Below are 23,415 nucleotides of genomic sequence, written 5' to 3' on the forward strand. Positions count from 1 at the left end.
TAAAAATACAGTTAAAAACATTCAACTCAATATTTAAAAAGCATATATAGAAATGGAAGGATTCCAGAGCTGGCCAAAATGGACACTATATTGCATGTGTGTAGAAACTCCTGAAAATGGGTAGCAGTTAAAAGTGAAGGGTTTCAAAGAGGGGAAGATCATGGGAAAGTATGTTAAAAAATCTGCTGGACAATTCAAGAGGAGGGATTCAAAGAGAAGAGAAGAAGACCCCATTGAATGGAGTGTATTGAGAGGGTGACAATTGGCAGGCTGTGTGATGGGAAATTAAGCAGGCTGCCAATTATCACTGTTTTAGTTGAGCTAGACAGGGAGGTGGTCTTGTATGATGGAGGTGAGGAAATTCACGTCTTCTTTCAAGATGGAACCCCATGAAATGCCACACAAAGACCCCCCACTTCTCCCACTCCCAAATGGAATGATGCCCTAGTACTCTGAGCAATGGATTCAAATTACAGGAAAGGAAATTGCACCTGAACATTAGGAAGAACTTCCTGGCCATGAGAGCTATTCAAAAGTAGACCTTTCTGCTTCAGAGTGTACTGAAGCCTCCTTCTTTGGAGGCTTTTAAACAGAGGACCCTTCCACACAGCCCTATATCCCAGAATATCAAGGCAGAAAATCCCACAATGTCTGCTTTGAACTGGGTTATTTGAATCCACACTCAGATAATGTGGGATTTTCTGCCTTGATATTCTGGGATATAGGGCTGTGTGGAAGGGCTCAGAGTCTGGATAGCCATCTTTCGGGGGTGCTTTGATTGTGCTTTTCCTGCATTGCAGGGGATTGGACTGGATAGCCTGTGTGGACTCTTTCAACTCTATGATTCTATCATTCTAAATTTCTGTTTCTGTTCCTCTCTACCCCAAATATTTTATAGATAATTTTTCACGGATAAATATATTGAATTACAGAATGGTTTTGTCAGAAGGCTTATGCCTCATATTCTTCCTACTACAATAACTTCAGACTCAAGAAAAAAATTACACTGCTCCTCAAAAAGCCGAATAAGGAACTGTGAAGGGGGAAAATGACAGATGAGTCAGAAGCTCTTTACAAGACAGTGAATGCTCAGTCCTATGAGAACTGTTGAATCAGAAAGCTGGAAAAGTCCTGGAGGTCATCTGGCCCAAGTCCTTAAGTGAGACAGAAGCCTTTAAAGCCAAACATTCCTGAGAGATTAGCCTAAATTTCTTTCAAGTGACTCTCATTGCAAGATTTGTTGTCTGTAGCAAAGAAACAGTGGCTTGAATATAGAAGAATAGACTACAATTGCCCACAGTATGACAGACCTTCAATTTTTTTCATCTCACCACAATCTCATAGATGTGCACACTACAAATAAAATGGTACCAATGTTTGACTTATAGGGAGATCAGAAGGGTTTGGCCACATTACCTTTTGAGACATGGTGGGCAACTGTAGAAAGCTGGGAGCAGCACGCTTGCCCACCAGGAAATCCTGGAGGACTACACAACTCTCTTGTGCCATCACCACTGAAAACATTGAAAATACTTTTGCCCCAAACACTTTCTAGGTGACAAAGGGGTATTTTCATCATATTTTGGGACTTCCTTAGTCATTTTATCGCCAAGAAAATCCTACTCTAAGAACAGGAAGTGAGCAGAAATCATTTCTTGTTCATGTTCTGCATCCAAAAAGTCATTTAATGGGACTAAAAGCATCTAGGGTATTTCCAAAATATGGTGGAAATGCCCACTGCATTCTCTAGTATTTGTGGTTATGAAGAGTTTTAAAAATTATTTTGTACATATCTTTAGCCTGGAGGCTCCAGGGGGCCTCGAACCATGGTGGAAGTATCCTCAACAGCCCCTAAAGGACAATTTGGAGGAAAACATATATCTATACATACAGTGCTCTGGAGGTCACAAAAATGACCAGGAAGATTGCATGCACCCAGTAAGTGAATTTTGCCTACCTGCTGTTGTTGATGCTACTAGAAGTTGGTTCTAATATAAGATGACTTTATCATAGCATTTCCTAAGCAAGATTTCTTCAGAGAAGATTTGCTATTCCATTCATCTAAGGCTGAAAGAGTGTCACTTGCCAAAATTGATCCATTGGGTATATCAATGGCTAAGCAGGAATTTTAACCCTGGCCTTTCAGAGTGTTTGTATCTTTGCACATGGTAGGTTGGCTCTATACCCCTTGAAATATATTTTTTAAATGCGGAGAAGGAATTTATATTAATACTAGCATTGTTTATGAACGGTTCTCCGGAATTCTACCAGACCTGGGAGGGAGAAAGAGAGATACTAGGACATTTTGAAAGCAACTGAAAAGTGGGATGACAAGTTTAATCACATTTTTCCTTGCCAGATCAGGAGCTTATGATTACCTGTGTTTATATTTATTTTTAATTTAAAAACTGACAGTGCAAAACACTCCAACATAGCTGCATATTGTAGCAAGCAATAATTGTTGATGTCATGGAAACAAACATGCCATTAACCATTTCTTCATTGAAGACCTTCTGATAAAGGTCTGACAAATCTGAAGACTTTGAAGCTCTAGTGTTGAAACCATTGTTTTTTCAAGGGTCATTGAAAAGTTCCTATTTAGATGAAGGTTGTCTCCCACAGTCATTGTCATGCCAGTCTCTGTGCCTTTCTCTTATCTTCCTTGTTGTGTTTTTCAAAACTCTTCTATGATCACTCTATTCAAAGGTGTCACTGCTATTTTCACCTTTGAGCCCTCAAGGTCCTCCTCCTTCTTTTGAAATCCTAATTTATGAGATCTGCTGCTAATTCTTCAAGAAAACAAACAGCCTAGGTGTTTGGTTATTTCCTCACTACGTGACATGAAAGGCAAATAGTGCATGAAGTGTCTAGCAAGAATTTTAATTTTCCTCCATAAATATCTGGGAGTGCAGAATTGAAGGGGGAGAGGCGAAATAAGGGTATTACCCCCAAATGTTATTTTTCCTTCAGAATCAAAATTTCTAGCATTGTAGTAACTTAAATCTCCAGTTGACTGTTTAGAAAATCATAATTCTAGGTGTTTGTCACTTATTATTCATTGGATTTGTACCCTGCCTTTCTCCATCTTGATCCTCATTCTCCTTGCTGAAGCTATCTCTTTACTTGTCCTAGCCAACTATATAAGGAGGAAGAAGAGGAAGAGGAAGAAGGCCACTCCACTTCTACCCGCCTTCCCCCTGTGTTCTGAGCAATGGAGTGAATCAGTCCTAAAGGCACAAAGGAAAGAAATGCGGATAACGGACTATGTCAAGAAGACATTCCTTTTTTTATGGAGGGAAGAGGAGGGAATTTCAATTTCACTTTCTGCAGTTTACCCCCAGGCCCTCTAGTCCAGGGGTATCATATTCATTTTCATCTAGGGTCAAATCAGCCTTTTGGTTGCCTTCAAAAGTCTGTTGAATCCACGGAGAGAGGATTCATAGATATAGAGAGCCAACTGCAATTTTTACCTAGTTTTTAAAAAATGTCTTTAGTTTTTACCTAGTCTGGCTCCTCAGATGTTATTGAACAACAACTCCCATCAGCTTTGATTATCTACCATGCAGACTCCGGATAATGGGAATTGCACTCAAGAGCACTTCTGGCTCCAAAGTTAATGAAAGATTAAAATCAGACATCATATCCACACACTTTGCTATCTAAATCCAAACTCTACTAAAAGACTTCAAGATGTTACAGTAGCACAACTCCCATCAGTTCTAGTCATGATGTCTAATAGAGAGGGCCAGCTAAAATGACATGGCCGTCCAGATTTTGGCTTGTGGGCTGGTGCTGGCTAAGGGAATTATCACAAAAGAAATGGGTCTGAAGATGGAGCAGAGTGGGGTATTTTTGGGTGGGTGGGTGGGGGTTTGCTACTTTATAGACTAGCACACAGAGCAATTGGTTCAAATTGCAGAGAGAGATGCCACCTAAAAATATTAGGAAGAACATCCTGATGGTAAGAGCTGCCTCAGGGATGATGGACCCTCCTTTTCCAGATTTTTAAAAGCAGTAGCAGCATAGCCATCTGTCAGAAGTGCTTTGATTGGGTATTCCTGCATGGCCAAATGGGGTTGGACTGGATGGCCTTTGTGATCTCTTCCAACTTTATTATCCTGTTACAATAGAGTCTTGCTTATCCAACGTAAATGGGCCAGCAGAATGTTGCATAAGCAAAAATGTTGGATAATAAGGAGGAATTAAGGAAAAGCCTATTAAACATCAAATTACAATATGATTTTACAAATTAAGCACCAAAACATCATGTTTTATAAAATATTGAAAGAAAAAGCAGTCCAATACACGATAATGTTACGTAGTAATTACTGTAGTTATGAATTTAGCACCAAAACATGGTCGGGAGGCAGACTGCGTTGGATAATACATAATGATGATCGAAGGTTGGATAAGCAAGACTCTACAATATATGCAGTCCACATCCTCCCCACTCCCAGTTATGAGTAAAGGTTAAGTAAGGTAAAGGTTTTCCCCTGACATTAAGTCCAGTCATATCCGACTCTGGGGGTTGGTGCTCATCTCCATTTCTAATCTGATGAGTCGGCGTTGTCCGTAGACACCTCCAAGGTCATGTGGCTGGCGTGACTGCATGTAGCACCGTTACCTTCCAACCAAAGCGGTACCTATTCATCTACTCACATTTGCATGTTTTCGAACTGCTAGGTTTGCAGAAGCTGAGGCTAACAGCAGAAGCTCATGCTGTTCTCCGGATTTGAACCTGCAACCTTTAATTCAACAAGTTCAGCAGCTCAGCAATTTAACTCACTGTGCCACCGGGGCTCCAATCATGAGTAATAAGACAAAACATTTTGTACGCCAAATAGTGCTAGACTTAAATTGATATGGTCACGAACAAAGAAGCAGGAAGTGTAATTTTTGGAAAACAGGTCACTTAAGATCCAAGTAATTGAAAGACTTACCACCGGCCCTCTGCAATATTGCTGGAAGTTAAGTTATTACATACTTGAAAGCGTTTTGCAATAATTAAGTACATTTTACTACAATAGACACACGTTTCCTCACCTAAATGAAATCAAACCCAAACAAATCGTTGTCCATTACTTACCAAAAATTCATTTCTGAATTCCGCTTTGTGGAGCATTCTACTTTTGGCCCTTTCCAGGTTTTGTGTGAGAATTTCTTTTTGATCCATGCTGTAAAACCAGGTGAAGCTGAACTGATGAAGATGGACATGACAAATGCATGCAGCAGTGGAAACAACTATCAGTGTGGAAGGTTTCTGTTGAAGTTTGTGGTTTACTCAGTTCATCACAAGACCTAAAGGAAATCAGTATGTATATAGCGGCACCCACAGAGGGGAACTTCGAAAAGTCATTCCACGCAGGGCCCTAGTGCCTCCTTTTTACATGAATGAAGGACGAAGAGTGTCTATTGATCCTGGAGAACTCACTGCTTCGTCTTCTCCAAGAAAACCTCACCAAGAAGAAAGCCTCTCTGAAGCAATTTCCACTTGATGACCAAAAAGGAGGAATCAACGGCAACCGGTTCATGAGTTGTATGTTACCAGTGATGTCCTCTTCCCTAGTTTGAAATTTTTGTGTAGATCACTCGTTTTCTCATTTTTAGTACAGGAAACCTCTCCATTCATTGGGTTCCCACAAGAGAGGTGGCTTTGCTCCTAAAATGCATTAGTCACGCCTTAGCCTTAAACTTTGCCAGAAAACTCTGAAATATTCAGACATTACCACCCCTTCACACGGCCTGGGATGAACTTTTGAGAGCCACATCACGATCAGATATTTATGTTCGAATGCTAAAGTTACGCAGAGGTCAATGAATAAGAGACCAGCCAGTTCCTGGAATGCTTGCTATTTCACTGACTCTGTTGTGAGTATCCATACAACCTCTGGAAATCTTTATTCAATTAGGGCAGTTGGAAAATTAGCAAAAAAAAAACCCTACTCAATTCTCATTCTCCCCCCTGCTTGGTTCACAAAACATCCTGTGAGAGATCTAGACTTTCCCTGCCAAAGTGGAGCACTGCCCCCAGCTGTTTCTTGGCTAGCATATGTCAGTGATTAGCAAATGTTGTAAAATAAAGCTGATTGTCAAAATAGAATCCAAATAAGGCAAAACTTATTCCTCCAGGTTTGTTTTCATCAGAGCTTAAGGTCTGACACAAGGCAATGCTTATCAACATGACATCACTTTGTTTTATTAGCAATGGTCCAAGCATACCACTCATTCCTACACATTCTCATCAGCTCTAAAAAGCAGCTACAACAAACCCCGATTCTTTATCAAACATTTTTTAGTTCAGCCACTGAAAAACCAGAATGTAAACTGGTTTTTTCGTTCCAGGTAACACAATTATCAACATGTTTGAATCAGACTCTGGACAAAATATCACTAAAGTTATTTTGGTATACTGTTGATTCATGCTCCAAAGTCATACATTCTACATTTTCAAAATTAATTCTTTAACTGTCACAATCCCTGTTGCTCACATGAGGGTCCTTCCAGACAGGCCCTATATCCCAGGATCTGATCCCAGGTTTTCTGCTTATCCCAGATTATCTGGCAGTTCGGACTCATATAATCCAGTTTAAAACAGAAAACCTGGGATCAGATCCTGGGATATAAGGTCTGTCTGGAAGGGCTATGAAACATCTATTTATTAACAGTTCACAAAATACAATATACAAAATACAGTATAACAACAATTATAGCTAGTTAAAACAATCAAATTAATACAATAGCAGCAATAAAATCATCTTGTGGTCAACGTTCACCAATTCATAAATCCATAATCCATCCAGCATTGTCATAGTCCTTTCCTACTCTGGTTGTTATTGTCTTTTATCCATCTGCCAGCTTACCCAAAGGCCTGGTCCCGAGAAGGCCCTGTCCCTCGTCCCCACCAGTCTCACTTGTGATAAAGGTGGGGCCGAGAGCAGGGCCTCCCCAGAGGATCTTAAACTCCGAGGTGGGACATAGGAGGAGATCCGTTCGGACAGGTACGCTAGGCCAGGTTTTTAACTTCCTTCTGAAAGAGAGAAGGGATGTTGATGACCTAATTTCCCCAGGGAGTGAATTCCACAGGCGAGGGGCCATCACCGAGAAGGCCCTGTCCCTCGTCCCCACCAGTCTCACTTGTGATAAAGGTGGGGCCGAGAGCAGGGCCTCCCCAGAGGATCTTAAACTCCGAGGTGGGACATAGGAGGAGATCCGTTCGGACAGGTACGCTGGGCCAGGTTTTTAACTTCCTTCTGAAAGAGAGAAGGGATGTTGATGACCTAATTTCCCCAGGGAGTGAATTCCACAGGCGAGGGGCCATCACCGAGAAGGCCCTGTCCCTCGTCCCCACCAGTCTCACTTGTGATAAAGGTGGGGCCGAGAGCAGGGCCTCCCCAGAGGATCTTAAACTCCGAGGTGGGACATAGGAGGAGATCCGTTCGGACAGGTACGCTGGGCCAGAGCCGTATATTTATTTATTTATTTATTTGATGCACTTATTAACCGCCATTCTCAGCCCATAAGGGCGACTCATGGCGGTGTACAGTACACATAAAAGACAATTACAAAAAAGCCAGTTTTCAACAACATATAAACTATACAACAATTACAGACTACACTAAAAATCCGCTTCGTCTCTTAGTGGAATCATAGCCAGTCTCATATTCCTTGTTCCATTCCAGTTCTCATTACCGTATTGTTTAGCACTTAATTAAATGCCCTCTCGAACAGCCATGTCTTAAGGCTTTTTCGAAAGGACATGAGGGAAGGCGCTTGTCTGATGTGTGCAGGGAGAGTGTTCCACAGCCGGGGGGCCACCACCGAGAAGGCCCTCTCCCTCGTCCCCGCCAGCCGTGCCTGTGAGGCAGGCGGGATCGAGAGAAGGGCCTCCCCAGACGATCTCAAGGTCCTCGTGGGCTCGTAGGCCAAGATGCGGTCGGAAAGGTATTTTGGGCCGGAACCGTTTAGGGCTTTGTAGGCCAAAACCAGCACCTTGAATTGGGTCCGGTAGCAAATCGGCAGCCAGTGGAGCTGGGACAACAAGGGCGTTGTGTGATCCCTGCCACCCGCTCCAGTTAGTAACATGGCTGCCGCGCGCTGAACCAGCTGAAGCTTCCGTATAGGGTTTTGTAGGTCAAAAACAGCACTTTGAATTGTGCTCGGAACTGGATCGACAGCCAGTGGAGCTGACATAACAAGGGGGTGGTATGCTCCCTGTATGATGCTCCGGTGAGTAATCTAGCTGCCGCCCATTGGACTAATTGAAGTTTCCGAACAGTCTTCAAAGGTAACCCCATGTAGAGTGCGTTGCAGTAATCTATTCGGGATGTAACAAGAGCGTGGACCACTGTGGCCAGATCAGACTTCCCAAGGTACGGGCACAGCTGGCGCACAAGTTTTAATTGTGCAAAAGCTCTCCCAGCCACCGCTGAGACCTGGGGTTCCAGGCTCAGCGATGAGCCCAAGCTGCGAACCTGCGTCTTTAGGGGGAGTGTAATCCCATCTAACACAGGCTGTAACCCTATGCCTTGTTCGATCTTACGATTGACCAGTAGGACCTCTGTGTTGTACAAAACTCTACTTGGTAGCTACATATATTTTTAATATAACAATTGCAATGAAAGGGCTCATGTTGTATTGCATTGGTTGTCATGGTGGGCTAACATTAGGCAGATCCATCTTCAAATTGCCACACATGATCTCTCAGCCTACCATATATACACATGTATAAGCCTACCTCATGAATAAGTTGAGGATACATTTTGCGGCCAAAATAATGGATTTTGATATGATCCATGAAGAAGTTAAGGGTCATTTATATAGAGAAGTGAAAGCACTAATGCAGTCTCAAGGGGTTGGCTCCCATTGGCCACCACTGCCATTTCCCAACCCAGACATTAAAAAAGGCCAGAAGTGAAGGGCAGTGTTTCTTTCACCGTTCTCTTTAGAGCTGGGACTGGTTCCTTTTTTATGAGTTAAGGTACAATACTTGACCCAGAAATTTGGGTTGATTTTCTGACCAAAATTTCTAGAGTTTATAAGATAACTTACATTGTAGAGTTGCTGTGAAGATATTGTTTTGAGCGCAGATTAGATAGGCCATCTTCAGGTGGTTGGAGAAACAGGACAAAATCAGCATATTTAGAAGTTGCTTGCATTTTCAGTCAAAATACATGTCAATTGGAGGGAATTTGCCATTTTCTTTAATTACCAAATCCTCTTTCTTTCTTTCTTTGCGAGACTAATTTTGTTGCTTCCTTTGCTAGTCACCTTTATCTCAGAAAATACACCAGAATGCAAGATGGGCGTAGTGTTTCAAACTAAGTTTACAATTATGGACTGAAAGCAGTTGGCTCTGGTGTTGTAGCCAAGTGTCCCCTAGAGCAGTGGTTCCCAACCTTTTTTGACCAGAGACCACTTTGACCAGGGACCACTCTCCAACATTAGTACCAAAAGGGTTATGAATCAATTTTTGGTCAACTTTAGATTCTGTTTGGTTATTTGGGGTTCTGGAGTCCCAGCGGCTTGTTGTGCTGTGGGACTTCAATGTACATGCGGAGTCCACTCTTTCAGGAGCGGCTCAGGACTTCATGGCCACCATGGCAACTATGGGGCTGTCCCAACTAGTATCTGGCCCTACCCACTGTGCTGGACACACACTTGACCTGGTCTTCTGTCAGGGCTGGGAAGAAGGTGGCGGTGTGGAGGAGTTGTCAATCTCTCCTTTGCCATGGACCGACCACCATCTGATCAGGTTTAGATTCATTACAACATCTAACCTCCGCAGGGGTGGTGGACCCATTAAGATGGTCCGCCCCAGGAGGCTTATGGATCCAGAAGGATTCCTGATGGCTCTTGGGGATGTTTCTGCTGCCTTGGATGGTGATTCTGTCGATGCCCTGGTTGCTCACTGGAATAGGGAGCTGACTAGGGCAATAGACACGATTGCTCCGGAGCGCCCTCTCTTAAGTCGCCGAGCGAAACCTGCCCCTTGGTTCAATGAGGAGCTGGTGGAGCTAAAGCGAACAAAGAGATGGCTAGAGAGCGTGTGGAGGAAAGAGCCCAGCGAGCCAAACCGAACACGTCTACGCCTTTATCTAAGGGCGTATGGTGCGGCAATAGAGGCCACGCAAAATGCTTTCTATTCGGCCAATATTGCGTCCGCAAGGAACCGTCCGGCAGAACTGTTTCGAGTAGTCAGAGGGTTGTTGAATCCCACCTCGAGTGGGTCCCCTGACGACTCAGCAGCGCGCTGTGAAGCATTTGCTTAGTACTTTGCGGACAAAGTCGCTTTGATCTGCGCGGGCTTTGACACCACATTAACTGCAGTCTCTGAGGATGTAACTCAAGCATCTGCTTGTCCAGTTTTGTTGGATTCGTTTCAATCTGTTCAACTCGATGAGGTCATCAGGGTTCTGGGAGAGGTGAGACCTACCACATGCATCCTAGACCCCTGCCCTTCCTGGCTGGTAAAAGAAGCCAGAGGGGGTTTGGCAGAGTGGATAAAGGTGGTGGTTAATGCCTCCCTTCGGGAAGGCAAGACTCCAGCCAGCCTAAAACAAGCTGTAATTAAACTGCTGTTGAAAAAACCATCACTAGACCCCACTCAATTCGTCAACTTTCGGCCAGTTTCCAATCTCCCCTACTTGGGCAAAGTCTTGGAACGTGTGGTGGCCTCGCAACTCCGGGAATTCCTGGTGGACACGGACTAACTAGATCCGGCACAGTCGGGCTTTAGGCCGGGACATGGTACTGAGACAGCCTTGGTCGCCTTAGTTGATGATCTGCGCCGGGAACTGGACAGGGGGAGTGTGTCCCTGCTGGTTCTGCTGGACCTCTCTTCGGCCTTCAATACTGTCGACCACGGTATCCTTCTGGGACGCCTCGCGGGAATGGGTCTCGGGGGTACTGCCTTGCAGTGGCTCCAGTCCTTTCTCGAGGGTCGCTCCCAGAAGGTGTCACTAGGGGACTCCTGCTCGACTCCTCGGCCATTGCACTGTGGAGTCCTGCAGGGCTCAATACTGTCCCCTATGTTGTTTAACATTTACATGAAGCCGCTGGGAGAGATCATCTGGAGTTTTGGGGTGCGATGTCATCTGTACGCAGATGATGTCCAACTCTATCACTCTTTTCCACCTACCACTAAGGAAGCTGTTCAGGTCATGAACCGGTGCTTGGCCGCTGTCTCGGACTGGATGAGGGACAACAGATTGAAACTAAATCCAGACAAGACAGAGGTACACCTGGTCAGTCGTAAGACCGAACAGGGTACGGGGTTACAGCCTGTGCTGGACGGGGTCACACTCCCCCTAAAAGCTCAGGTATGCAGTCTGGGAGTTCTCCTGGATTCATCGCTGAGCCTGGAACCCCAGGTCTCAGAGGTGGTCAGGGGAGCTTTCGCACAATTAAAACTTGTGCGCCAGCTGCGTCTGTACCTTGGGAGGGCTGACTTGGCCACGGTAGTACACGCTTTGGTTACATCCAGCCAGATTACTAACGGGGGCTGGATACAGGGAGCACACCACTCCGCTGTTACGCCAGCTCCACTGGCTGCCAATTAGCTTCCAAGCACAATTCAAAGTGCTGGTGTTGACCTATAAAGCCCTAAACGACTCCGGCCCTGTTTACCTCTCCGAACGTATTCTCCCCTACGAACCATCAAGATTATTAAGATCATCTGGAGAGGCCCTGCTCTCGGTCCCACCAGCCTCGCAAGCGCGGCTGGTGGGGACGAGGGACAGGGCCTTCTCGGTGGTGGCCCCACGACTCTGGAACTCTCTCCCTCTGGAGGCCAGAACCGCCCCATCCATCCTAACATTTAGGAAATGGGTGAAGACGTGGCTGTGGAGTCAGGCCTTCGAGGAATGAGACAACACCATAGGACTCTGGATGGAAGTGGATATAGATCCATCTTATTAGGACGACTGACCACTGTAGTTTTATATTTAGTGTTTTTAAAGTTGTTTTGTAATTTGTGATATATGATATTTTAATGAATGTATATGTTTTTATGGCTGTAAACCGGGCTGAGTCCCTCAACGAGGTTGAGAAGCTCGGTATACAAAACTGTGAAATAAATAATAAATAAATAAATTTACAAATCGCATTCGATAGACCACATCAGCTCTAGTTTCTGATATCGAACATATGCCATCCAATCATCATCATCTGCTCACCCACAGAAAACCATATTTAATAAGCCTTGGCACTATAAAACGGTTTCAGGAGACCAGTTGCTCTCTTTGCAACAGTGTAGTAATGGTGAGGCCACTTACCATATTTTAGTTCTTGCGGGCCACTGGTGGTCCACGAACCACAGGTTGGGAATCACTGCCCAATTCTTTAATAGAAAACCTGAGAGAGGCCAGTTTCTTTAATAATTGTGTAGTCGAGGAAAGTTCAGGCAATAAGCAACACATGCTAACTTTTCCTCTTCTACATAACCATTAAAAGTAAAGGAACCGTCTTCCATTTTCATTCTGGCAGTCCCACTAATAGGACATGATGTTGTGATAAACAAAAAAAGAAGGGGCTCTGTTCAGGTAGACTGAACCAAACACTGTGATATAAGTTGGAACATCTCTTTTGAAAACAGGGCAAGGGTTATCTGCACTACTCAGTTGCAGCAGCTTGATTCTACAGAGATCAGTATTCTATGGGAAAGAGTCAAGAAAACTGAAGGAAGACCAAACTCCTAAAACTGTGTATTTCACATTTACATTACATTAACAAGGACAGTCTACCAAAAACAATAGGGCTGTGCAAAAATTTGGACCTGGGCTGTGTTTCAATAAATCCATACTTATGATCTGCTTTATGAAGCCAGGGCAGTGTGCTCCCTCCAACAGAAACAAATTAAAACAGTAATTAACGGAGTTTTTGTAAGAAGCTGGTTACTCGATATAAGTCGGAGTGAGTCAGCTTCTTTTCCAGCGCAAACAAACTCTCCTGCGCAGCACAGCTTAATTTGGTATGTCACATGCTCTCCTCCACCTATCAGAGGAGAAGGGAGGAGACACTGCTGACATTTCCTTTAAATGCAGGAGTCACGTTGTCCCTGCCTCCATTGTACAAGTGAGCTGGCAGAAAACTGGGAGGGAGATCGAGGGTAGCGCACAGGGCCATAGCCAAAAAATTTGGAGGGGGTTGAAAAAAAATTAGCGAATCATGAAGAGTAGTTTCATAACACAAAATAATTCAAATAGTATGGTTCATTCTATATTTTATATAGACTTAATTAAATCAATTGTTTGGTATTCATTTGGGGTGGGGGGGCTTCAAATCCCTTCCATGCTTTAGGCTTTGCCTGTCAGTTATGGGTGGGCCAACTTGGTTGCTTCCACTATATCAACTCTTGCTGCAAGTAATGACTGAACAAATTGTCAAAATTTGCTAGTGATAGTGCTTGCAGTTCTGGAGGGGTTCATTTAATTTTTGCTTCTCATAGACTTAGCAGGGGGATTTCGTTAACTAGTTAAAATTCATGAGTAAACCAGGTTTTTTTAACCTGAAACATTTGGGGGGGGGAGGGAGTTGAACCCCTAGCCCCCCCCCCCCCCCCCCGCCTTGGCTACAGCCTTGGTTACAGCCTTGGTAGCACAGGAGCTAGGAGATGAATTTGTCCATTCTTGAATGCTTTTACATGTGCCATATATGTAAAAGCATTCAAGATTGCCTAGCAGCTAAGGATTTTTTTAGGATCGCTTAGGCTCCTTTCAGGATCCTTTTTCTTTGCGTGTGGGCGGGTTTCCCATTTAGGATTCATGGGGGGGGGGTGTTCCATGTTTTCTCTTTGGATTTCTTTCTACAAAGTGCTTTCTTTAATTTCTAGTCTACTTTAATTCTAGTCTAATATTCTTGCTTCCCTTTATATTGGTTTTAGAAGTATAATTCAATTCTGTAAAGTGCTGTGCTTTATTTTCTAAAATCCCAAGTTGCCAGGGTTCTGCTGCTGCAGGGCCAACACCTATTGTAGGTTTTTCTTAAAGCTTTGTCAAAACTTTTTAAAAGTCCCCCAAAATCAGTGGATGAGTGAAACATTCTGAAACTTGAGGGGCTTACAGTTCTAAAAGTCACGTGTGTTCTTTCTTGCCTTTTCTCTCAAAATTATCCACTTTCAGATATATCACATAAGGGAGTGCCATACCCACCCACTCCATTTAAAAAAACCTTGGGAATTTTTTTTGTGGATACTTGGCTTTCCCCTCAAATTTCTCTACTCTGGAGTAGACCCGAGGCATTGATCTTAACTTAACCACTTTAGGGATACACTTTGGGGAGATTGTTTCCCCCCCCCCCCCCAAATCTCAGTAATCTCCGAAACTTAAAAAGCTAGCAGTGCAGACAGGAAAAAGAAATATATTTTGAAATGTCAGTATTTTGAATTATTAAATTAATTTTAAAAATACTTTGCCAGGCTCATAAAGCAGGATTTTGGGACAGAAATGTCAGGGCTTGGTAGGGGTCTGCCCACAGAAATACCCTTTACACCACGTAACTGAAGTGATTCAATACGGGCCAATTTGGCAGATCCCATCCCTTGTGTTTTCCCCCTTTTCTCCTGTTTCATAGTGATTCCCAAGCTCATAAGACAATCTCTGGCTGTCTTCTCCCCCCCCCCCCCCAATTTCCTGACCCTTAAGTGACACTTTTCTAATAAGTCATGACAAACGCAGGGACTAAGTCTTCCTGCATCGTGTTATGGGCTTTGTGATATACAGTAGAGACTCACTTAGCCAACATAAACGGGCCTGCAAAAAACGTTGGATAAGCAAAAATGTTGGATAATAAGGAGGGATTAAGGAAAAGCCTATTAAATGTCAAATTACATTATGGTTTTACAAATTAAGCACCAAAACATCATGTTTTGCAACAAATCAACAGAACACATTAATGTGTCTAGAAATTGGGGGATAACATCCTTACTCCAGCACTAATTTTATTAAAGCAGCCAAGTAAAACAAGTCCTTTTGCATTCGAGAAATCAGTGGTCATTTTGTCCTTCTTTCTTTCAAAACTTTTCCTAAAAATAAAGAAAGGAAGTCACTTGATAAAACAAATTAACAAGAGGGAACAAAGAGAAATAAGTTATTTTTCTCAAAACCATGTACTAAACATCTGAACTGATATGAAATGCGTTGAGATTATGGAAGCACCATGAATCAGAGAACCAAGGGCCATTGGAAAACTTCTTTTGCTGCCTCCCAGGAAAAACATCAAGACAAGGCAAAGATCATCCCTGATCAAAGGAAAATCAGTTGCAAGGAGGTTGCTTTCCTAGAAAAATACATTCAGTTCTATTACCAATTGCCCTGGGACTGTGCTTGGTTTAATCTAGTAAAGAACTGCCTTGAGGACATTTCTATCATAATCAGAGATATTTCTAAATAGAACAAATTATACAGTATAGATCAGGCATGAGCAAACTTTGGCTGTCTAGGTGTTTTGGACTTCAACTCCCACAATTCCTTGGACTTCAACTCCCACAATTCCTGGCCTCAGGCCCCTTCCTTTTCCCCCTCAGCCGCTGTGTATTGAACTGCTTAAGCGGCTGAGGGGGGAAAGGAAGGGGCCTGAGGCCAGGAATTGTAGGAGTTGAAATCCAAAACACCTAGACAGCCGAAGTTTGCTCATGCCTGGTGTAGATCATAAGTTGACAAGCTGTGGCCATCCAGATATTGTTGGATTGCATTTCCCATCATTCCTCAACTTTGGCTCTGTTAATTCATGGTGCTAAGACTTGCATTTCAAGCTAATTGCTTCAATTCATTGATTAATCCCATTTTATATAATGGGGAGTATAGTATGTTTCTATGCTGACCTTTGAACACGCTCTGTCCAAGTGCTAGCCACACAGTGAACTTTAGTTAACCTACCCAGCCACCTTGTTTTTCAATGTAGTCCCTCACTGCATGGTTATCGTTGATCGCTTGTGTGAGTAAGTGTGGTTCGACTTCACCACTCTGTGCAAGGCGCAGGAACAACTTAACAGACACAGCTAGAAAAGCTCTCCCATATTCCAACGCAGCTTTCCGACTGAGTGAGTCTGCAATTTCCTTGAATTTCTCCAGCTGTAAATGCAAAGTAGAAGATTAAAAAAAAGCACACAGTTTATTACAAAAAAAGGGTCTAATTGTGCAACACACACACAATCTTAACTAAAATTTCCTTATTAACAGTGGGATCATAAATCCTTTTGGCCATGTTGGGAACCAACATTATTGTCCCTAGCCATGGCTCCTAACAATGAATGAACTCCATAGACCAGATTCATCCTAGGCAACCTCCCTCAAGATCTATAAACTGAATACAGCTAATAAACATTTAATAAAGTGAATAATAATCCAAGAAAAGCTTATGATACAATACAGACCTTAAATTGCAACAAAATTGTATCAGTTGTATCTGATAGCTTTGCTTACTGTAAACTACCAGTAATTGAAAGGAAGGCTGAGCAAAGGAAGATAGATGCTTTTGAACTATGATGTTGGAGGAAAAATCTGAGAGTGCCTTGGACCTCAAGAAAATCAAACCAGTCCATCCACCAGGAAATAATGCCTGGCTACTCAATGGAGGGAAGGATATTAGAGGCAAAGATGAAGTACTTTGGCCACATCATGAGAAGACAGGAAAGCTTGAAGAAGACAATGATGCTGAGGGAAATGGAAGGAAAAAGGAAGAGGGGCTGGCCAAGAGCAAGATGGATGGACAGTATCCTTGAAGTGACTGGCTTGATCTTGAAGGATCTGGGGGTGGCCATGGCCAATAGGGACCTCTGACGTGGGCTGGCCCATGAGGTCATGAAGAGTTGGAAGCGACTGAACGATTGAAAAATTGAAATTGTTGTTGGAGCAAGAAACTGATGTCAAACAATGTTTCTTTTGTCCCAGACTAATTCCTGATGACTCGCAGCACCAGCTGTAATATTTCATTTCTAGCATGAGGGGGCCTCTCTCTGGAAGTGTTTTTAGCCAACAGAATGCTTTGATGCAAAACTTGGAACAAGTACCTTACTCTTAATTTATCTATGATACTTTGCAAAGGAGAGCTGAACAACTCACCATTATGCACCTCATGTATGATTATGCACTGGGATTGTGGCGCAGCTGGCTGAGTGTCAGCTGCATTAAGATCACTCTGACCAAAGGGTCATGAGTTCGAAGCCAGCCCGGGTTGGAGTGGGTTTCCAACCAATTCTGTAGCCTGTTGTCGAACTTTGCAACCTGAAAGACAGTTGCATCTGTCAAGTAGGAAAATTAGGTACCACCTTAAAGTGTGGGGAGGCTAAATTAACTAATTTATGAGGCCATAAAAAAGACTCCAGCAAAGCACTCCAGCCGAAAGCATGGGGGAATGCGGAAGTACTTCATCAGTGTCACAGATGGACGATGAAAGCGACAGCTCCCCTGGTGGCCAGAAAAAGTTAAATAGCCTCTGTGTATGTCTGTATATGTTGTATGTTAAAATTGGCATTGAATGTTTGCCATATATGCGTACACTGTAATCCACCCTGAGTCCCCTGCGGGGTGAGAAGGGCGGAATATAACAGTTGTAAATAAATAAATAATACATAATAAATATGAAGATCAGATTCAGGGTTATATACAGGCAGTCCCCAAGTTATGAACAAGATAGGTTTTATAGGTTTGTTCTTAAGTTTAATTTATATGTAACTTGGAACTGGTACATTTTTAAGTGTGACTCCAGCCATATTACACACACATATACCCCTTGTATAGCACAGGGTAGGTGTTTGTTTTGCTGTCTATGCCCCTGTTCAGAATATTTCAACTCACTTTCTGTCCCTGTGATAATTGAATTTGAAAAATCTGGGTTGTTGTGGAAACAAGGATTAGTGATAAAGCTTCAGTGGAGACACCTTTTCCCCATGATAACTCTTTCACGAGTGGATTTGCCTTCTGAGAGGTAAATTTTTCTCACTTCCTGTTGTCTTATCCTCATTCTTAACTATAAGCCAGGAGCTGCAGTGGCACAATGGGTTCAACCCTTGTGCCGGCTGAACTGTTGACCTGAAGTTTGGCGGGTTGAATCCGTGAGATGGGGTGAGCTGCCTTTTATAAACTTCAGCTTCCCATGTGGGGACATGAGAGAAGCCTCCCACAGGATGGTAACACATCTGGGTTTCTCCTGGGCAACGCCTCTGCAGACAGCCAATTCTCTCATACCAGAAGCGACTTGCAGTTTCTCAAGTCGCTCCTGACACGAAGAAACAAAACAAAACTATGAGCAATTTGTAAGTTGAATGTTTGCAACTTAGGGGGGGGGGGCTGCCTGTATTCTAATATCATCTCTCAGTATTCCTTGCATCATAATCATCACCACTACCATCATTATTATTTATCTGCCTCTTTGTTGTATTTTCATCAAAACAGATGAAAATACAACAAAGTAACTAAAACACATAAAACCATTTAGAAAACATAGATTAAAACACACATAAACACAAGATTAAACAATTACAAATACAAATTGTCCATAAATATAAAAACATCAATTTAAAATGTAAGAAAATGCTTAAGAAATTCATTGGGTAACAGGCAACTTTAGGGCTTATACGCATACACATATTCTAACACTAATATGTTTGTTCTTACTAGCTGGTGTAAAAGGGCATTTCTTTCTGAAATGATTGAGAAAGAGTCGCATGGTTCAGGACTAAGTTGAGGTGGCTTGTCCTCTTTCCTGGGGGAAAACAAAATACTTTCTTTTGGTGTTTTTCTGCCACCTTTCTTGTCTGGGAAGGGGGACAGCAGAGTGATCAGTGCTTAGCTGTTGATACTACAAGGACACTGCCTTGTGTTGTTGAAGGCTTTCATGGCTGGAATCACTGGGCTGCTGAGTTTTCTGGGCTGTATGGCCCTGTTCCAGAAGCATTATGTCCTGATGTTTCACCCACATCTATGGCAGGCATCCTCTGAGGTTGTGAGGTCTGTTGGAAACTAGGCAAGTGGGGTTTATATATTTGTGGAATGTTCAGGGTGGGAGAAAGAACTCATGTCTACTTGAGACAAGTGTGAATGTGAAGAATGAAGCCTTGTAGCTTCAAGGCTTGGCTGCTTCCTGCCTGGGGGAATCTTTTGCTGATAGGTGTTAGCTGGCCTTGATTGATTCTTGTCTGGAACTCCCCTGCTTTTTTTTTTTTTTAAGTGTTTTGAGTGTTTCTCTTTATTCACTGTCATGATTCCTCCAGGCAGGAAGCAGCCAAGCCTTGAATTTCCAGGTCCTTCTAGGAGAGGGGCAACACCTTTAGTACTTTCTCCATCTGCATGGCTGGGAAGAGGGAGTTACGCTATCATTGCTTATTTTCCATGCCATTCAACTTTCCCTCAACATCTGGTGATTCCGAAGTGTGTACCAGGCTTCTACATCTCCTTCCTTGCGCTTTGTTGCCGTAATCATTAGCCAAGTACAAAGAATACCTATCTGGCTTTGTTTCACCTTTGCTGCGCATAGATCAGTTTTTCTTAACACAAAGAAGTTTACTGTAAGAGAGCTAAGGAACATTTTGACTGGAGAGCACGGAAGAGTTCATTACCATGTTGCTCTGTTCAAGAATTGCTTCTGCTTGGCTCTCCACTTCCACATTAAATGTATCTCCAAGTTCTCGTAGTGTGCTGGCAATAGCTTTTGGATCAAAAGAGCTTGCAGAGCTATCTGAGATTTAAACAAAACAGATACAGTTTGTCTTTACCTGATTCATTCCATTCAAATGCAAGTTCTAAAGACCTACATCCAATTCTTAGGCACAACAGCTAGAGTAGACCCATTGCATGAATGAGCATTTGGCCAGTCAAGGTTTATGTACATTCAATTCAGTAAAACTGGTAAATTCCACTTCAGACTAACACATTTATGTTGCTATTTATATGTATATGATGCCCCTGTCTTCGGGAATATACCACTAAAAAGTTGGGACTATAAAGTACACTGAGCAGGAGTAGTATAGTTGGCAGGGTCTGACACATCTGTATTTTATCTATTTATAGCAATATCTATATACACGGTATAAGAAAAAAATGTGTGTTGAGGAATCAGGATGTACTCTTGCAAGTTGCTGCAAGACTACATCTTGCTTCCTCAATTATTGGGCAGAATTTTGTTAATTGTCAAGGTACCTAGGATACTGAAAAATGTTTAAAATATTAACACTCCCTCCTCCTATAAGAAAAGTAGACAATGTATGGGCCACCCCATTCTGGAATCTGAGCTACCAATAATATATTAAAATGATGCTCTTTTGTATGTAACATGATATTTGTATCACAGTAACAACAAATATTTTTTTGGGGGGGGATTTATTTTTGTAAAATAAAAAAACTGATATGTTTCCCCCCCAAAATTCATTGTTATTGTAATACAAATATCAAAGGGAAAGCGAAACACAAAGTATTCAAGATGGCATTATTTAATCACGTTTCAGTATTTTACAATGGCATCTTTGAGACCTCAGAATGGAAATCCAATATCCATATGCCGTTCAAGACTATCCCCCAGAGCTTGATAGCTATTTAGCAAGGGATTTTCCAACCTTTGACTGATCAAATACAGGGAACAGTTGCCCACTATTTGAATTAACTGGTTTTCATATGCAGCTTTCATATGTAGTTTTCATAATGATCTTATATCAATGTCCAGTGAAGCAACTTCCAGTTTCTGGTCCTCCTGGGTTAGAAAATGATTGCTGTCTTATAGAAAAAGATAGATACGTCCATGCATTCGAACAAACAAAACTCAGGTTATAGTTTTTTGATTGGATAATAGAGTGTCTTTACCTGCTAACCTCAAAAGAGCCACCAAAGTCAGGTGTTCATGATTATAATAATTCAGGTCTTGTTTCAAAAGCTATTCTTGCTTTATCTGAATTTTAATGTAATTAACATGAAATAGTATAATTGATAAAAATGCATCTCATGTCTATGAGTCTATGAAAATTTATGCTGCTAGCTTTTCTCAAAAGGTGATACACCATCCCTTTCCATATTGAACCAGGCTAATACAGCTATGCCAGGGTTTCTTTTACATCCACCCATTTCAAAACTCCTCTCTTTGCACACTTTTAAATTGATAACTTCTCTACTTTGCCAAACAAATTCTCTTACCTGTATCATCTTTGGAAGGCGTGGCTTTTAGGCTACGAAAAGTTGCTCCAGAAGAGTCAGACTCACGAAGTAATTCTTCCACAATCTGCTTTGTTTGTTCTTCAAAAGTTAACTCCATGTTAGCTTTCCTGTAGTTTAAATATAAGTTGCTAGACTACTTTTCCAAATTATTCTACCTCTGGGCAAGAAGGCTTACTCAGGATGTCTCAAGTTTTTTCTTTCTGAGACAGAACATATGGCTGGAACTAAAGCTGTATATTCTCCACGTTATGTCAGCTTACAAGAGGAAGTTTTCCCGTATTTGTACTGCTGCCACACCCACAGTATCTATCAACGTACTGCTGCCACACCCACCAGACTATCAATATTGAGTAATATTGCTAGGATATTTTTTGCACGTCATTGGTGCAGTCCCTTTCTCCCTGCAGGAGCCTTGAGTACTTTGTACCGCTATACAGATACTTTGCTCTTTGGTGTATTCATTCAAGTAGTTTCCAAGAGTGTGTGACTTGCCCAAGTTCACATAGTGGGTTTCTATGGCCAAATAGGGATTCAAACCCTGGTTTCCAGAGCCATAATCCAATGTTCAGACCACTACATTTCAATGGCTGTCACTTAACAAAGTTGTTTTCTAGTTTAAGATGCATTTTCTATGTATTTCTGATATGAGGTTGAAAGGGACTAAGTGCTGATAGAGATCAACATTAGGCTTCATAACCAGCATTGTGTACTGGTAAAGAATAATAGTATAGATGTAAATGAAAGTATGCAAACTAGTTTGACGTGGCTCAAATGTGAAAGTGAGTGCAGTTGAAAGCTTTTTCCAAAAATGCACTGAATCTTTTTTCCCTCTAGAACAGAATAATCCTCCAACGGATAAGAACAATTGCTTTGCTGCAAATAACCAAAGCTAGTAATAAAAAGACAGACAAAAAAACCCACCCTTGTACAAAGACAAACACAGTGCAAGCAGATCCCACCAAAATGCTAAATTCACCCTGTTTTTAGCCTGAAATTCCATGTGTGAAAAACATCTCAGGAAAATGCAAACAATGTGATGAATCCTTTCCATGTATATACAACAGGCTAATATGTTAGAATCAAGTCTAGCAGCATTTTCTAATAAGCTATGAATAACTGAGAGATGAATTCGACTTTCATCTTTTGGACTGATAGCCTCTTCTGAAGATAGAGCCACTATCTCATACAGCATTTCTTTTAATGGCCCAACATTTCTTACACAACTCCTGATTTCTGGTAAAACACAACCCTCTGAATGAAGTTTCACTTTTATTTTTATCACCATTGCTGCTACTGTTGTTGCTCTTGTTTTACTTAGCAACATATAACATGTTTTTTTTCTTTTCTATTTACTTTTGAAGTGGTGATTAATATTAAAGATCAATTTCTTAGGTAACTCTTATTGAACAGTGTTATTTTTTGGATTACAACTCCTGGGATCCCTTCCAGCCACCACAGAAAGCAACCAATGCTCTGGCTTTCAGCAAGGAATCGGAAGTGCAGAGCTCTGACAACAAAAGTAATTTGCCTTTTGCTGTCCACTCCACTGGCAAGGAAAGTAGAAAAAGTTATGGAGAAAAAATGTGACCCACTCATTTTTACCATAGCTTGCACCCAGTGCCAACATACATTTTTCAATAGATTAAGCATGACGGAATGCAGTCCTTGACAGACACAAGGTTGCTCACCCCTGAACTAAAGTATCAGCAGTTTTCAACTATGAACTATGCTTGATAAATATGACACGTAGGATTTCTGGCAGAAAGATACCATATTCTGAACAACAAGATCCTTGGCCATCTTGGAAGAAGACAAGTCTCATTTTAAAAGTACAAACTGGAATTTTCCTATGAAATCCCTTCCCTCCTGCAGGCAAGGAAGGAAAGGGTCTAGTTCAGGCATGGGCAAACTTCGGCCATCCAGGTGTTTTGGATTTCAGCACCCACAATTCCTAACAGCTTAGCGTCTATTAGGAATTGTGGGAGTTGAAGTCCAAAACACCTGGAGAGCCGAAGTTAGCTCATGCCTGGTCTAGTTGCATTCAAGAGAGCAAGCAGTACTAAATTCTTTTTTTTTTTTTTACTGTTAATAAATGAGGTATCTTGCAAAATTGGCCCAGAATGATACAACTATAGTTGTCTATACTTTTTTCCATGTGGCAACTCCATTACTTTCACCAGAGGGGCATCTAAGAGACATTAGGAGACATTACCACAAGGTGACAGAGATCATGCATGTATCTGCTCTTTGAACACAGGCCCTTTTCTTCATTAAGACA

General features: G+C 42.2%; 2 protein-coding genes across 5 annotated transcripts in view; both read right to left on the reverse strand.

Moving 5' to 3' along the window:
* Positions 1-5,445, reverse strand: part of PTPN22 (protein tyrosine phosphatase non-receptor type 22) — a 45,147-nt gene extending 39,702 nt beyond the window's left edge. For 3 of the 4 annotated variants that reach the window (XM_060772598.2, XM_067468094.1, XM_067468093.1), the window contains exon 1: positions 5,087-5,445. In XM_060772598.2, the coding sequence (XP_060628581.2) occupies positions 5,087-5,173 (87 nt within the window). In that variant the 5' untranslated portion in view covers positions 5,174-5,445. The remainder of the gene's footprint in view (positions 1-5,086) is intronic. The other variant, XM_067468095.1, reaches the window with a different exon arrangement.
* Positions 5,446-14,887: 9,442 nt separating this feature from the next.
* Positions 14,888-23,412, reverse strand: BCL2L15 (BCL2 like 15). Its single transcript, XM_067467107.1, has 4 exons — positions 21,117-23,412; positions 19,553-19,671; positions 15,873-16,067; positions 14,888-15,019 (listed from the first exon to the last, which is right to left on the reverse strand). Exons 1-4 carry the CDS (start codon positions 21,232-21,234, stop codon positions 15,008-15,010), a joined length of 444 nt encoding a protein of 147 aa, XP_067323208.1. The 5' UTR covers positions 21,235-23,412; the 3' UTR covers positions 14,888-15,007.
* Positions 23,413-23,415: the final 3 nt, after the last annotated feature.

This window comes from Anolis sagrei, chromosome 4, assembly GCF_037176765.1.
Source record: "Anolis sagrei isolate rAnoSag1 chromosome 4, rAnoSag1.mat, whole genome shotgun sequence".
In the NCBI taxonomy this organism is placed as follows: domain Eukaryota; kingdom Metazoa; phylum Chordata; class Lepidosauria; order Squamata; family Dactyloidae; genus Anolis; species Anolis sagrei.